We start from the raw sequence: 13,939 nt of genomic DNA, 5'->3' as shown, positions 1-13,939 counted from the left end.
CCCTCCCATTAATAAAACATGCAAATAAAATTTAATTGTTGTTAGAGCAGAATTAACACCAGCATTTCAGAATTTTTGACTTGCTTTTAAGTATTCTAAATAGTGTTTTTCGAGTGAAAAAATTGGTCATTTCTGAACATACTTAATGACCCATCATACCTTCAGTATAATTATAGAGGCAAGGCAAGCTTTACAGTCCTCAGTGTTAATTGCATTCTAATTGGCTGTCAAATTGTTCATGGAAGGCATTAACTGCGATCCACTGTAACTATATGTAGGAAAATTCTGAAACTAGCTGTTGAAATTGGAGGAATGGTAGAACTGGCTCAAGAGGCTGAAGGACATCCTCCTGCACCTAATTATGTGTTTATTTGTCATGGATGATAGATAATATATCTCTGCAAGTTTTAAAAAAAATATATAAAATCAAGGCTGCAGTTATTTGCTTAATCACCTGGCTCATGGAATTGTATCAGGGCATAGGGCAGAAATTTGTGAGAGTAACATGGGTTATGGTGATACATGTGACAAAATCGGACAAGGCGTTCTGCGAGACCCACCTCAACATTGAGGTCATCTTGTAGATACTTTCTAATTAATCTGTTCGGAGATATTATTGCACACTTCTGGAGCAGGTGGGATTGAGCCCATGCCTCCAAATCTAAATGTAGTGGCAGTATCCCTACATCATTTATGCTTTTCATAAGCAGCATGTCAGGATTCTTACTAGGCAGCCATGATCCCCAGTTGATGCTCATTATTGCACAAGTGCCTTGTTAACAGCTCACCTCCGCACAGGTTGCAATTTTATCAAACCCATCAAACAAACTAAATGTTAAGAAAACTCAACATGGAAACCCAAGTGGGTTCTGGGCAGATTCAACTGGAGGATTGCTCTAAAAGACCTCCACGTTGGACACCAGGTACGAACATCTTGAAGATGGTTCATGGGCACCAACCATATGTGACACACATCCAAAGATGTTGGCATCTGACATAGGTCAGCCTCTGTGAACCCACATGACACATCTCTAACCCACCTTACACTGCTGCATTGGAAATTATCTTTGTAATGCTGCATTAAGGACACTGTATGTACGGGGGCAGGTACCCAGCTCCTGGATTGGTCCAGACTGCATCTCTGGGCTCTTCACTGACTCTCTTAGAGCTCACTCAGTCTGAAACTAACTGAACGCTCAGAACTTCCCTGCCTTGCCTTTGCTTTGTTTATTTGCACATTTCCCCCACCAGGGAGAGATACCAGGCTCATATCACTATTCAGGAACAAAAACAGAAGTTGTTGGAAAAGCTGAGCAGGTCCGGCAGCATCTGTGAAGGAAAAATTGGATAACGTTTCGGGTCCGGTGACCCTTCCTCGGAACTGTTCTGAGGAAGGGTCATCAGACCCGAAACGTTAACTCTGATTTTTTCCTTCACAGATGCTGCCAGACCTGCTGAGCTTTTCCAGCAATTTCTGTCTTTGTTCCTGATCTACAGCAGCCGCAGTTCTTTCAGTTTTTATCTCATATCACTGTTGTCCTGCTGAGCCATTTAGGGCAGACACAAGCCAAGAAGCTCTTGAGGTCGTCAGCAGTCCTCAGCCCAGTTAAGTGGGACAGCCTTTGTTTCGGGATGCCCAGAACAGTAAATGCAAGCTCTGACGCCAGTCCAGGGCCTTCTCAAAGCGGTCAGAGTCAGGACCCTCTGCTCAAAAGGGATGAGGAGCCAAGTGACAGGCAGCACACCACCTGTCTTTACTGTTTCTGTCCTACTGTGGATTGGTTTCCTCATGCAATAAGGGAGGCAGGTATTATGGAAGATGAAAGTAGATGGCACAGCTATTGCTAAGAGTGCAGGTGGGAGGTGTCCCAAGCAAGTGAGTATCTGTTGCAGTCGGTAATATATGTACCCAACTTCGTGGTATATTTTTTTACGTATCCGTTATTCAGATTGGCTTATCGCAGCCTCATTTTTTCACATATGTCTTTGAAATTCAATTATAACTTTTTTTTTCCCCTCAGGAAAAAACATGCAATATTGATGGGCTTTGTTATGGCGCAGGGGATCCAAATCCAACTAGTCCTTGCCTTTTATGCAGACCAGAAAAATCAAATTTTGAGTGGTCTGTTAACGAAAGTAAGTTCATTCATATTGCATAATTTATAGCCATTTGTTAAAATATATCAGAACCTTAATTTGCCCACTTTCTACAATAGTTACATGATATCGGACATCACCACGTCTCAGTGGCTACCCCTGGTTCATATGTTTGTATATATTTATTATAACAATTACACTATACATGAATTTTACTCATTGTGTGGAGCCCAGCAACAGGAAAACCTGGTAACAGATCCTGTGAATTTTAGTAAAATATATAAACATAGGCCAGGAGTGTTTAGTGCTGAGTGCTATAGCAGAAAGTGGCACCTTGATTATTTACATGTGATGTAAAATCAAAGCTTTTGGGCCAGATTTTGTTGTAAAAATTAATAGCACTTACTCTGCTCTGAGGAAAAAGTGCATACCTATAAATATGATTCAAATCACTAATTCCACTCGACTAAGATTATCTTACTCCACTCTTCCCTATGTTATCTCTTTCTGCTGGGTCTCACACCAAACCTTGATCAATATTGTGTCAACTGAGAGTCAACTAGCTTCTGTAGATAACTGTTCAAGACACATAGTTTGGGAAGAGGGAATGTGACCAGGCCCTGCAAATAGATCAGCCTCATAATGCCATGATCCGGAAACTGTTCAGTCCACTCTATCATTTGAAAGTTCAAATCTATTCTGTACCAATTATTGACTGTTCTTGTTTTTATATGAAGTAACATGATAATTATTTTTCAGATAACCAACCTCCAATATTTCAACATTCGCAAGAAAAACTTCAGACTTTTACTGGGGAAAATTTTGTGTACCAGTTCTTGGCTTCTGACCCAGAAGGATCCGCTGTTGTTTTTAACATTAATGCTGGACCCAAGGGTGCTAACCTTTCTCCTGCAGGACTTCTTATATGGAAGGTTTCTTTACAGGAGCCACAGACGTTCTCTTTTTCTGTGACAGATGACTGTAATGCTGAGACCAAAGTGTCAGTAGAGGTAATGGACATTACATAGAACAAGTGTAACTGTTTCTGCAGTATTGTTTACATGAGGCAGAAATGAACACTTCCAATTGTGAACTTTTCTAAAGAGGACTGAATTTCTGTCAAAATAAGGAATATCAGTGATGAGGAATGGGATATTTAGCAAATTCTGGCACTCTACCAGCTCCAGGGTCAAATATAACATGAGAAAACATCACTCGAGTTCACTTTTGGAGGCAAAAGTAAACATTGCCATTATGTAATACAATACCATATGTTGACTTTGAAGTATTAAAGTCATTTGCTGAAGAAAGATCTCTCACTGCATGTGAAACTTTTCAGCAGCAATCAGTATTTTAATCAATATTTTGACAGAAACTATTTTTGTTCCTTGAGTAAAATAATTGCAACACTATCTATATTTTAAATGTGGGACTTGAATTTGGTCAATACTTACACTAATATATATCTATGTAATGTATATTTTAGATGCAAGTAATCTAATTTTAACATTTGACAGAGAAGTTAAACTGAAAAAGGTGTCCAAGCTGTTAAAGCAGGAGGAGTAGTATCGGGATTTATGATAGTAAAAGTAGTAATTTATATCCGAGTTCTATCGTTACCAATTCCCACACTTCAGCATTATTTATTTTAACCACATGAATATTGTGTGGTGCTGAGCTTAGCAAAAATCAGTGGAATCCTGAACATCTTCTGAGAATGGAAAAATTTGGCAGAGTTAAGTTGCTTGTCTTTCCGACTACAATTTGTCAGGTGGTTAAAGGATATCAAAGAATGGAAACAAGATTAAAAAGAAATATTTTTCATTTGCACTTGAAAAAAAAATAAAGAAAAATAAAGGTTTCACAAATTCTGCTTACTCTAATTTAGAAGAGATATTTTTCTGATATTAAATAACATATGCTGTTTCCACTGGGTGCATTATTGCCTTACAGCCTTATTGCCCTACCAGTTTATTGCCAGATGAAACTCATTTCTGTTACGGATCATTTGCAGCATGTTCATATGAAATGTCTTTGTTTTCTTAACAAAGGTACCAACTCATTTGTTCTTCTACAGAATAGCTTCTCTTTTTAGTATGGAATATCATGCCACCTAAATGCTCATGTATTTCTCAGGCAGCCCAATTTCAACCCACAAGCAGCTTATTTCTACCATATTGTGTATCACATTTGAAGCTAGTATGCCTCAGCATTTTAAAAGCTTGATTTTAAGAATATTTGATTGCTGGCAATAAAATATTCGTGAAACACAAAAGATTTAAAACTAGCTTGCTAGGTATTACTAATGTAATCATATTTAATGATGGCACTCTCATTTTACAGAAATTATCAGATTCTAGTCAATAACAATTGCCTTACAAAGATTTTGTCAATCTTTAATATAAAGTGTGTTCTGAAAATGTTATAACCCTGCAGGTTGATGATTTATGATGATGATTTATTTATTGTCACGTATATCTTGAAGATACATTGAAAAATGTATTGCTGACACAATCCGGCTCCATTTAAAAAGAAATTACTTAAATAAGAGTAATTTATTAAGGCTGAAAGGTTGTTGCAGAGGTCATGAAGGAAGTGACAGGATGGTCTTAATTTCCACAGAAACACAAACCACAATGACCTACCAACAAGTTGCTATTGAAACAAAGGAAGGAAGTGGTCTTAATGTTTCTGGAATATGTTCCAAGTCCAAACCTGGTCCTAATTTGAGATGAAATCCAAACTCTCTTTTTGCCAGATTTATTTCCACATCAATGTGATTTGAATTCTTAACTATTTTAGGAAAAGTACTTTCCACCCACTCTCAGTATCTGAATATTCAGAAGTTGAAAATCTGTACTGATGACAGGTGACATCTTCAGTATTCCAGTCTCCAGCTAGTTCTCTTTTAATAACAGTTATTTGGTAATGAAAACAAAGAAATTTTGATCTTGCATGACAAATGAATTTTCTCTTTACATTTGCACAGCTGGCAGTTTGTCTAGTAGAATAATCTTGGAATTTAAATGTTCTTCAAATAAGCAGAAGGTTAAGGTTAAAATAAGCGTAAAAAGCTCCGCTTTTGTTAACCACTACTAGTCAGTATGTTTAATCACCTCAAAACTATCACAAGCAAGATCAATTTCAAGAAAAAAATCAAAATACTTCCTTCTGTCTTACTAGTCTTTCACTTAATCACTGCTTTTGAAAAGCAGTAGGAAATTGATGAAAGTATATTGAAATATTTACATTTGTGCGCTCTTGCAGTCAACTTTCTAAACTATAAATTCCTATTTAGTTAAAATTTTAACAAACTATAAAAATGTTCAAGTGCCATGACATAGAGGAGAGAATAATTACAAATTTAATGTGGACGGTTTCCACTAAAATGTGAACAAAGGCATTTTATAATGTTATCTACATACCCTAGTTCAACTATATCCTACCCTCTAACCCAGTTAACTTGAGAACTATGTGCCCTTACCTTCCACACACACTGCCACATGAATGCTTCTATCTTTTATCAGCATGTGAAATATAATACTATATCCATTTTTTTGAATAGGTCACTGTAAAGCCATGCAACTGCTTGAATGGGGGTTCCTGTGTTACAAACATAAATTTTCCTCCAGGAAGTGGAGAGTATCTTTGTATGTGTGCTCTTGGTTTTGAAGGAAGTTACTGCGAAGTGAATATTGATGACTGCAAATCCAATCCATGTGGCTTTGGTAGCTGTGTGGATGAAATAAATAGTTATTCATGTAAATGTCAAGAAGGCTTTCAAGGTAAGTAATTTATGTAAACTGTTGCAATGTTGGGTATTTATTCTACAATTGTCTTTCCTATTTTCAATTTGTATACTGCATTTCATGTAACAAATTTCAATTAACTGTGAAACAATAGAAATTCCAAGTTCAATAAAATTTTGGGTAAGTAGCTATTTAGTGTTGAGGGAGCAGTGAGATTGGTTCACCTTCTCAGTGCACCAGTTATTAATTTTAGATAGCTTTAGTTGTTCCTTAGTCAATCAATCCATTTGAAAACTAATAATAAGTTTGTGTGATCATTTACTTCATCCATTGATAACCTTTAAAAGTCCTATGAGCATCAAATAAAGAAAATCTGATAGTCTTATCTACATTTTTCCAGCAACCAACCTTAAAAGTAACCAGGTCAGTGACATACTGTCAGGTAACTGAAGAATATTAAAAGAGCAATTATATGGTTACTTAATGAATGGACAGTTTTCTATGTCAAAAATGTGCAGTTATACAGGGCCTTCAATTTAACAAAGCATCCCAAGATGCTTCATTGGAGCATTATCAAACAAAATTCCTTAATTATAATTATAATATGATATTTCCTTTCCTGCAACTTGATGTCTTTGTGGCATCTTTGATTGAAACTAATTTCTTGATTTTGGATGGCTGATTTATTTTCTGCACATGTTAAAAAAATTTGTTGCAACGTCTAAGAGAGGAAACTTTTGGGCAGAAAGGTGAAGATTGTCTCTGTAACTATGTCTTATTATGCAGTACTCCCAGTTCAAAGTGTACTTGAACTTTGAGTATAGGATCCAGTTCAACAGCCATGCCACGCCTGGTATAATACACAATGAAATATCAGTGTTAAACTCATACTGGAGCGAAAACCTGAAAGGTTCCCAGCATCCATGAGCTGAATCAGGATACCTTCTGCAGAGAAAAGATGTTGAGGAACAAGTGCAGTATCTTGTGGTATATTGTCATTGCTGATATTTAAATATTCCATATGCTATATTTCAGGAGTTAGAATACCATTAGCAATGTGAAAGTTAGTTTCTTCTTCCCTCAGGTGCTGATTGTCGAGTGGATATTAATGAATGTGAAGCTAATCCATGCATTCCAACAGTATCTTGCTTTAATACTTTTGGCTCCTATAGATGTGGTTTGTGTCCACCTGAAATGGAAGGAAATGGGAAAGAGTGTGAAGTGAAATGTATGTATCTTCTTTTGCTTGTCATGTTTTCCGTTGTTTATAATTCAGCCTGATTATGGATAAATCCAACCTTTGGGTATTTTTCAGCTGTGTTTCAGCTACAATTTTGAGGGTGTTTTTTTCTGCTTTGTGAGTGACAAACGATATAAAAGTAAAAATGGCTCATAATTTACAAGCTAGGGAAACTTTGCAATGCTTCATTCTCAAAAGTTATTCTATCCCACCACAGTTTTCATCATTTAGTCTTCATGCATAGATGCAAAATGATTTGTTTAATAGTTGACTTATCTTTGGATCTAGATGAAAGTAGAACTGCTGATGGGCCTCCAACAACTAATGCAGCAACTGAGATATTTGATGGAACTTATACATCTGAGGCTGATGAAGATGATGAGAAGATACAAGAAGAAGATGGTGAATATTACATAACTGATGTAAATAAGATCACAGACCCAGTAAAGCAAAGAAATGAGGATCAACGGAGCTTTTTCATCACCAGCTCTGGCCCTGGCAAGTAATAATCCAAATGTTATTACTGCATGATACCCAAAGTGAGCATGAAAATTATTTGCCATTGCTATGATTCCAGATCAGACTGGAAACTTTGTTATAGTCTTGGATGAGATCACCAAATTATTTTTATAGTCTGTTAGGAACCAGTAACATTTGGTTTTTAAAATTGACGAAGTCAGAGATTCAGTGAACTTACTGAGAGAATAAATCCAACAGATTCCACAGTTTAGAACAAACAATAAGACTGCACTCTACAAGTTAGAACAGTAATACAATCTACAATACATTTAAAACTTATTTATAACACCGATATTTAGCATGCTAAACATGGATAAGGTAATGTGATTCGATACCTCACAGCACACATCAAACAGCAAATGTGTCAAGTCAGATCCCACACCACACAGTGATTTTTCAGCAATTCCATCCAAATGTTAATGGCACAGTGTGTTATCCAATCTCATTTAACTTCACAAAGGATTACAATTCTTCACTTTTGCCAATACAGCCTTAAAATCCCTTTGGACTACCCGACCAATTGGTTCTGTTGTCATTGTTCTTCATCCTGTCTTGAATCCACATTTCCCTGGACTCCAAAAGCCACACTCCATTACTTATTCACAGGCACAACCCCAGCTTTTCACCCACTTCATCTGTCCCTGAGTTTTCCCTGAGGAAATTTGAGTTGATGATTATCAGATCAGCCATGATTTCATTGGCAGAGCAAACTCGTTGGGCAGAATGGCATACTTCTGCTCCTATGTCTGCAGTCTTTAGTCTTGGTTAGTTATATGAAGCAAATATTGTTTTTGTTTTAATACCCACTGTCAGTTGTACTGATGTATTAGTGGCATTTGGCATCTTGTGAGCCATCATAACTTACAGGATTTTTCCAAAGCCCTGACTGCCACGCTGAGCTGCTTAATAACTCCTAAAACCAGGCCTGAAATCTAACAACGCAGAGATATCTAACTGCTCTTGGCATTAAATACAGTTCCTTACACAGAATCCATGTTGCTCATTTGGATTCCGCCATTACTCCTTCTCGTACTTACTGATTATTAATCCCTGTTTATAATTATTTCAACTATTCTTCAGTGAAGCCAGAACTTTTCTGACAGACTTATTGCAAAGCTTGCAATAGACCCCACCCCTATCACTGAGAGGATTTGAATATGGCCACCTAACAACAGTAGAAATAAAATGTGCTCTGAATGTTACATTATCAGAGAATGCTGGGTTCTCTGGTATAATTGGATATAGACTGAAAATGGATTTTGTAACAACTATATGACTGAGATTTAGCAAAGTCTTTAAGAATTAACCAAAAGGGAATGAATATTAGAAGTTTTAGGCCTTTCCAAATGGATAATATTATGGCCTAGATTTGTCATTAAAAATAAGCAAAGCCAACTGTGCTCAAGTATCAGTAAGGCAGCATCTCCTAGTGACTGCACATGCTCAGAAATAAGAAAGTTGCTGTCAGCAATGCCCTGTTCCTCCACAGATTCATAGTGTAGAAAAAGCCTTCGGCACATCGAGTCCAGAAGCATTGTCATGATAACCTCACCCACAGAGTCAACATTGAAATGCACATGATGGTATGACATTTCAATACTTCGTGCTGGATACTCACTCACTATCCTGACTTGGAAATATCTCTCCATTCCTTCAGTGTTGCTGGGTCAAACTTATCCCTTAGAACAATGTGAGTTTACCCAAATGCAGCAGTTCAAAAAGGCAACTCATCACCATCTTCTCCGGAACAAGTAGGGATGGTCAATAAATGCTAGCCCAGCCATAGATGCCACAATACATAAATTAATAAAACTCACTGAACTTGCCAGAAATAGTTGAGGCTTATCTGTTGCAGCCTAAGATAATATTTGATGTTATAATAGGTCTTGGAGAGAAATGGTGACATTGTGTAATGCCAGTGAACTTGTAGTCCATTAACATAGGTTAATGCTTTTGGGGTCATAGGTTCAAATCCCACAATGGCAGCTGCTGGAGTCATAGAGTCAAGAGATGTACACCATGGAACCAGACCCTTTGGTCCAACTCGTCCATGCTGACCAGATATCCTAAATAAATCTAGCCCCATTTTTCAGCATTTGGCCCATATCTCTCTAAACCCTTCCTGTTCATATACCCATTCAGATGCCTTTTAACTGTTGTAATTGTACCAGCCTCCACCACTTCCTCTGGCAGCTCATTCCATACTTGCACCCCCCTCTGAGTGAAAAAGTTGCCCCTTAGGTCCCTTTTAAATATTTCCCATCTCAACTTAAGCCTATGCCCTCTAGATCTGGACTCTCCCCACCCCAGGGAAAAGACCTTATCTTTTTACCCTATCCATTGCCCCTGATGACCTTATACAGTTCTATAAGGTCACCCCTCAGCCGCCCATTCTCCAGGGAAAATAGCCCCAGTTTATTCAGCTTTTCCCTGTAGCTCAAACCCTCCAGCCATGCCAGTATTCTGGAATTTAAAAAGATGCAGTAATTGGTTTCTTTTTTAAAGGTCTGTCATTGAAAACTAATATCAGTATGTTGAGCCTGAAGCTACCATAGGTTGTTGCAAAAACCACCCAGTTCACTAATGTCCTTTAGGAAAATAAATCTGCCATCCTTATTTGGTCTTGCCTGCAGGTAACTCCAGACCATTTACGAATGTGAAGTTTCGTTCCTTCCGATTTTAATTACTATTGGACTTTAAAAAGAAACAATAGGTGAAATTTTCTGATTTTCATTTAAAGTGTCTTGATGAGTGGGGTTCATGGTGTCTGATCAACTATGACTCAGAGCAACATTTCCCCTTCAAGCTTCTGCAATTCACCGCATCAATTATGCCGGCAGGCTCTTGGCCACCTTTCCTAGGGAATTGCTCAGCTGGAGAATGGAAGTGCTTAACATTGCTGTGACTTTCCAAAGTACACACCTCTTGTAGCATATTTAAAGGTCACCTGCTCACCACTTCAGACACTGCAAGCCAAGAAGGACCTTTCTCACTGTTGAACAAGTCTCTATATTTAGGAAATGCCTCAGAGGGAAGGAATGCTCACTTCCTGCTTTGTGAACAGGAACTTAGAAAGTCTTGGTAGAGACTAGGGTAATCCTCTGTCCAGCTCACCATCACAAGAAACTGAGCTATTCTGGACATAATTTACAGTCCAGGTCAGTGCTGTATCCCAGGTGAAGTAGAACATCCAGCTGTGCAGAAAGGAAATCATTCATCTTCTGTACAGTACAAGTGTAAACACCATCCTACTTTCTTTACTGCATACTCACAGGGCCACCACTGACTCTAACTCAACATTATACACACATCTTGCCATGGCTCATGGCTTTAATTCTCACTATTGCAAGCAACCTACCTACTCAACAGCTCTCACCCACTTCAATCCTCCTTTAAAAAAAAAAGTCCTTCCTGCCGCCTACATTTTCTATTCACTCATTGGGGATGCTTCCAATAAAACTATAACAGGAATAGACAGAGTAAACACAAATGGATGTTTCTGATGTTTCAGGGACTGCCAAAGATCTGCTGAACACTAGGCAGAAGATAATTCTATATTCTCGGCCATTAACAACTTTGCCAGAATGTACAAACAGGCACAAAAGCACTAGCAGGTTTGTCAGAGGCAGTTAATACATTGGATCTAAGGCTGCAGGAGTCCACCAAGATTAAAGTAGCATGCTGACTATGACACATATGTTATAGGCTTTCTCAATGGGCAGGTTGGTGGCAGGACATGGAAAATCTGGTCCAGAGCATTCTATCAGTCACATATGAGCAAGAATCTGCACTTTATTGCTGTAACCATGGGTGTTCAACATCAATAGCAAGCTGAGTGGGAGACGCAGGACTCTGATCTTACACCAGATGCCCTTTCCTCTTGGAGAGATGTCATGCTGCCAGCAGGTACCCACAGAGGACCTCCAGAATCATCATCATCAGGACATTCCAAAGGTGCTTGGCCCTCCCTTTTTGTTCCTGATTATCATCTCAAAGCCTTCAGCAGTTCAAGTTGAGGAGATTAAGCTTGCATTTGAGCAGGAAACTCTCACCAGGCCTGGACCCTCTGAATCCAAAGGCACTAGGGATGACTGCCCAGATCTTTCAAACAAACAAGGCCAACTGGAGAGCAAGCATCCATTGTAATCCACTTCCGGGTAGAAAAATCGAGACAATGCTTCGATGTAGTGGGAGGCAGAGATAGAAGAAATTTACTGAGGTCACATGAATGAAACATCACCATTGTAATAGCCTTTCATTTTTGTAGACATACACTCATTTGCAGTGATAAAATGTCTACTGTAGTATAAAATGGAGAGCACCCATCTTCTTGGAGACTACCAGATGCGCACATGCCAGAGCCAACATGGTAAAATTGGCATTGCTGAAATCCTCTCACCCTTGATCTAGTTTATTGAGACCTCTGACAAACCTGCCTACTGCCTGTGTTGTTTTGTACATTTTGACAATGATCAACACCATGGGGTGCTCTGCTACCTGGATCTGAGGTGTTGCCTGTTCAGCAGTCCTCTGAGTGCTGGCTACCTGGGGTATTTCTTCCTTGGCCCACTGCAGAGATATGCCAGTGATGTTCTCAATAGAATGTGTTTGTACCTCTAATCTGGCTCCATCAAACAAGATGTTAGTATCTGAGATGGTGGAAGGTGCAGGAGACAACCTTGCCAGTGCTTCCGCTGAGGGATCTGCAGCATCTTCCACAGAGGTGGAGGGAGAGATGATGTCCACATGGGCTGGTTTCTTTAGGACAGAGATTGTGTTCATGCTACTCATATTCTCAGAGCACGGGAGAGAATGGATTATGCAATAGGGTTGGAAGCTTAAGCATGTTAAGAATGAATCTTATTTGATTGATGACCGTGGAGGTCTTTGTAACACCACATGACCCATCATGGTCCTCTCCAGCGAACAGAAGGAATCCCTTCTTATAAGAGATGAGCAGACTGATGTTGAGCGCCTCACCACCTGTCTTGGCTCTCTTTTCCCTCTTATGAGCAGTTTTGTCCTGGAATTAGACAAGGGCAGGGATTGAGTTAGATGCTGATGTGTCACAAGTGAGTGAGTAATAAGTACAGACAGCAGATGAGTTTGTAGTCTGTGGAGATAAGGTGGATCAGAGCAATTAAGGAAAGATGCTGCATGCAACAGGAGGCGTGGCAGTCCCGAAGCACCTGGTGAATGATGAGTACGTTGGCAGATTGTGAGTGTAAAGTAGCAGTGAGAAGATGTCGACATTTGACCTTGCAGAGTACAGAAGGACATTATCATCCTTCTGCATTGCAGGTTGGAATTCCAGACTGTGGTCATTGTACTAACCCATACTGCAACTTCAGACCAGGCTGGCAGCTGGTGCTGTAATCTCCTCCTGTAGTCCAGAGAAACAAGGATAGTCCTCTTTTTCCATCATCCTGTCCACGGGATCTCCAAATCACTGTCAGCAAACTAGCATGCTAATCCTCCTCTATTAGCTGTCTCTGGAGTAATTATTTACACACTGGAACTGTGATATCCAATTCCTAGCTTGCAGGATATCGCCTCATTTACCGTTAGTTCTTAGGTATGGTGCTAGCAGTGGGAAATTGAGAACGTCCTAGCAGTGACGAGCACGTCTCAAGATAATGCAAGAATGAAGATTGGAAGCATGGTACAGGTGAGATGAGCACCCAAAAATTGCATGAGAAAACTCACTAGAGATCACCAAGAAAAACATTCCATGACACTCTCTGAAATTGACACAGCCAATCAAAAAATTGGCTATGACCATGCCATGCCAGCCTGGTCCAAGGTTGTCCCCCAGGTCAGTGCAGTCTCAGATTTCTGGAGAAAGGCACAGCAATGTCGGAAGAAGGTTAATGATCTTCTCCACTCCGTCAACGTTAATGCCACCATCTTCACTCCGATACTCCACACTCACTTAATCTCTGCTACCTTACCCACCTCCCATCAAGGCTGATGCTCAGTCACTATCTCAGTTGCCTGCAAAACCTTCCCTCACTTGCAGTCACCCACCCCAATCCTTAACGTTACTAACATGGCCTCTGCCTAATTGCTCACTTGGAACACCAAGTGAACACTGACTAAGGTCATTTGAAGCTGGTGGGCCTAGGATACTACCCTGAAGCTGAGATGACTGACCTCCAACAACCACAATCATCTTCCTTTGTGCCAGGCACAACTCCAACCAGTGGAGAGTTTTCCCTGATTCCTATTGACCCCATTGTTGCTTGTGTTCTTTGGTGCCACACTCAGTTAAATGTGGCCTTTTTTTTTCAAGGGCAGTCACTCTCACCTCACCTCTGGAAGTCAGCTGGTTTGT

General features: G+C 39.4%; 1 protein-coding gene across 3 annotated transcripts in view; it reads left to right on the top strand.

Moving 5' to 3' along the window:
* Window positions 1-13,939, top strand: part of LOC109935053 (von Willebrand factor D and EGF domain-containing protein-like) — a 196,979-nt gene that overhangs the window by 136,388 nt on the left and 46,652 nt on the right. For all 3 annotated transcript variants that reach the window (XM_048616980.1, XM_048616988.1, XM_048616973.1), the window contains 5 exons: window positions 2,022-2,136; window positions 2,857-3,107; window positions 5,663-5,882; window positions 6,931-7,074; window positions 7,375-7,584. In XM_048616980.1, coding sequence (XP_048472937.1) covers window positions 2,022-2,136; window positions 2,857-3,107; window positions 5,663-5,882; window positions 6,931-7,074; window positions 7,375-7,584 — 940 coding nt within the window. The remainder of the gene's footprint in view (window positions 1-2,021; window positions 2,137-2,856; window positions 3,108-5,662; window positions 5,883-6,930; window positions 7,075-7,374; window positions 7,585-13,939) is intronic.

Source organism: Rhincodon typus, chromosome 2, assembly GCF_021869965.1.
Source record: "Rhincodon typus isolate 14 chromosome 2, sRhiTyp1.1, whole genome shotgun sequence".
NCBI classification, from domain to species: Eukaryota; Metazoa; Chordata; class Chondrichthyes; order Orectolobiformes; family Rhincodontidae; genus Rhincodon; species Rhincodon typus.
The sequence above is the reverse complement of the archived record's forward strand: the minus strand, read 5'-3'. Positions and strand labels throughout refer to the sequence as shown.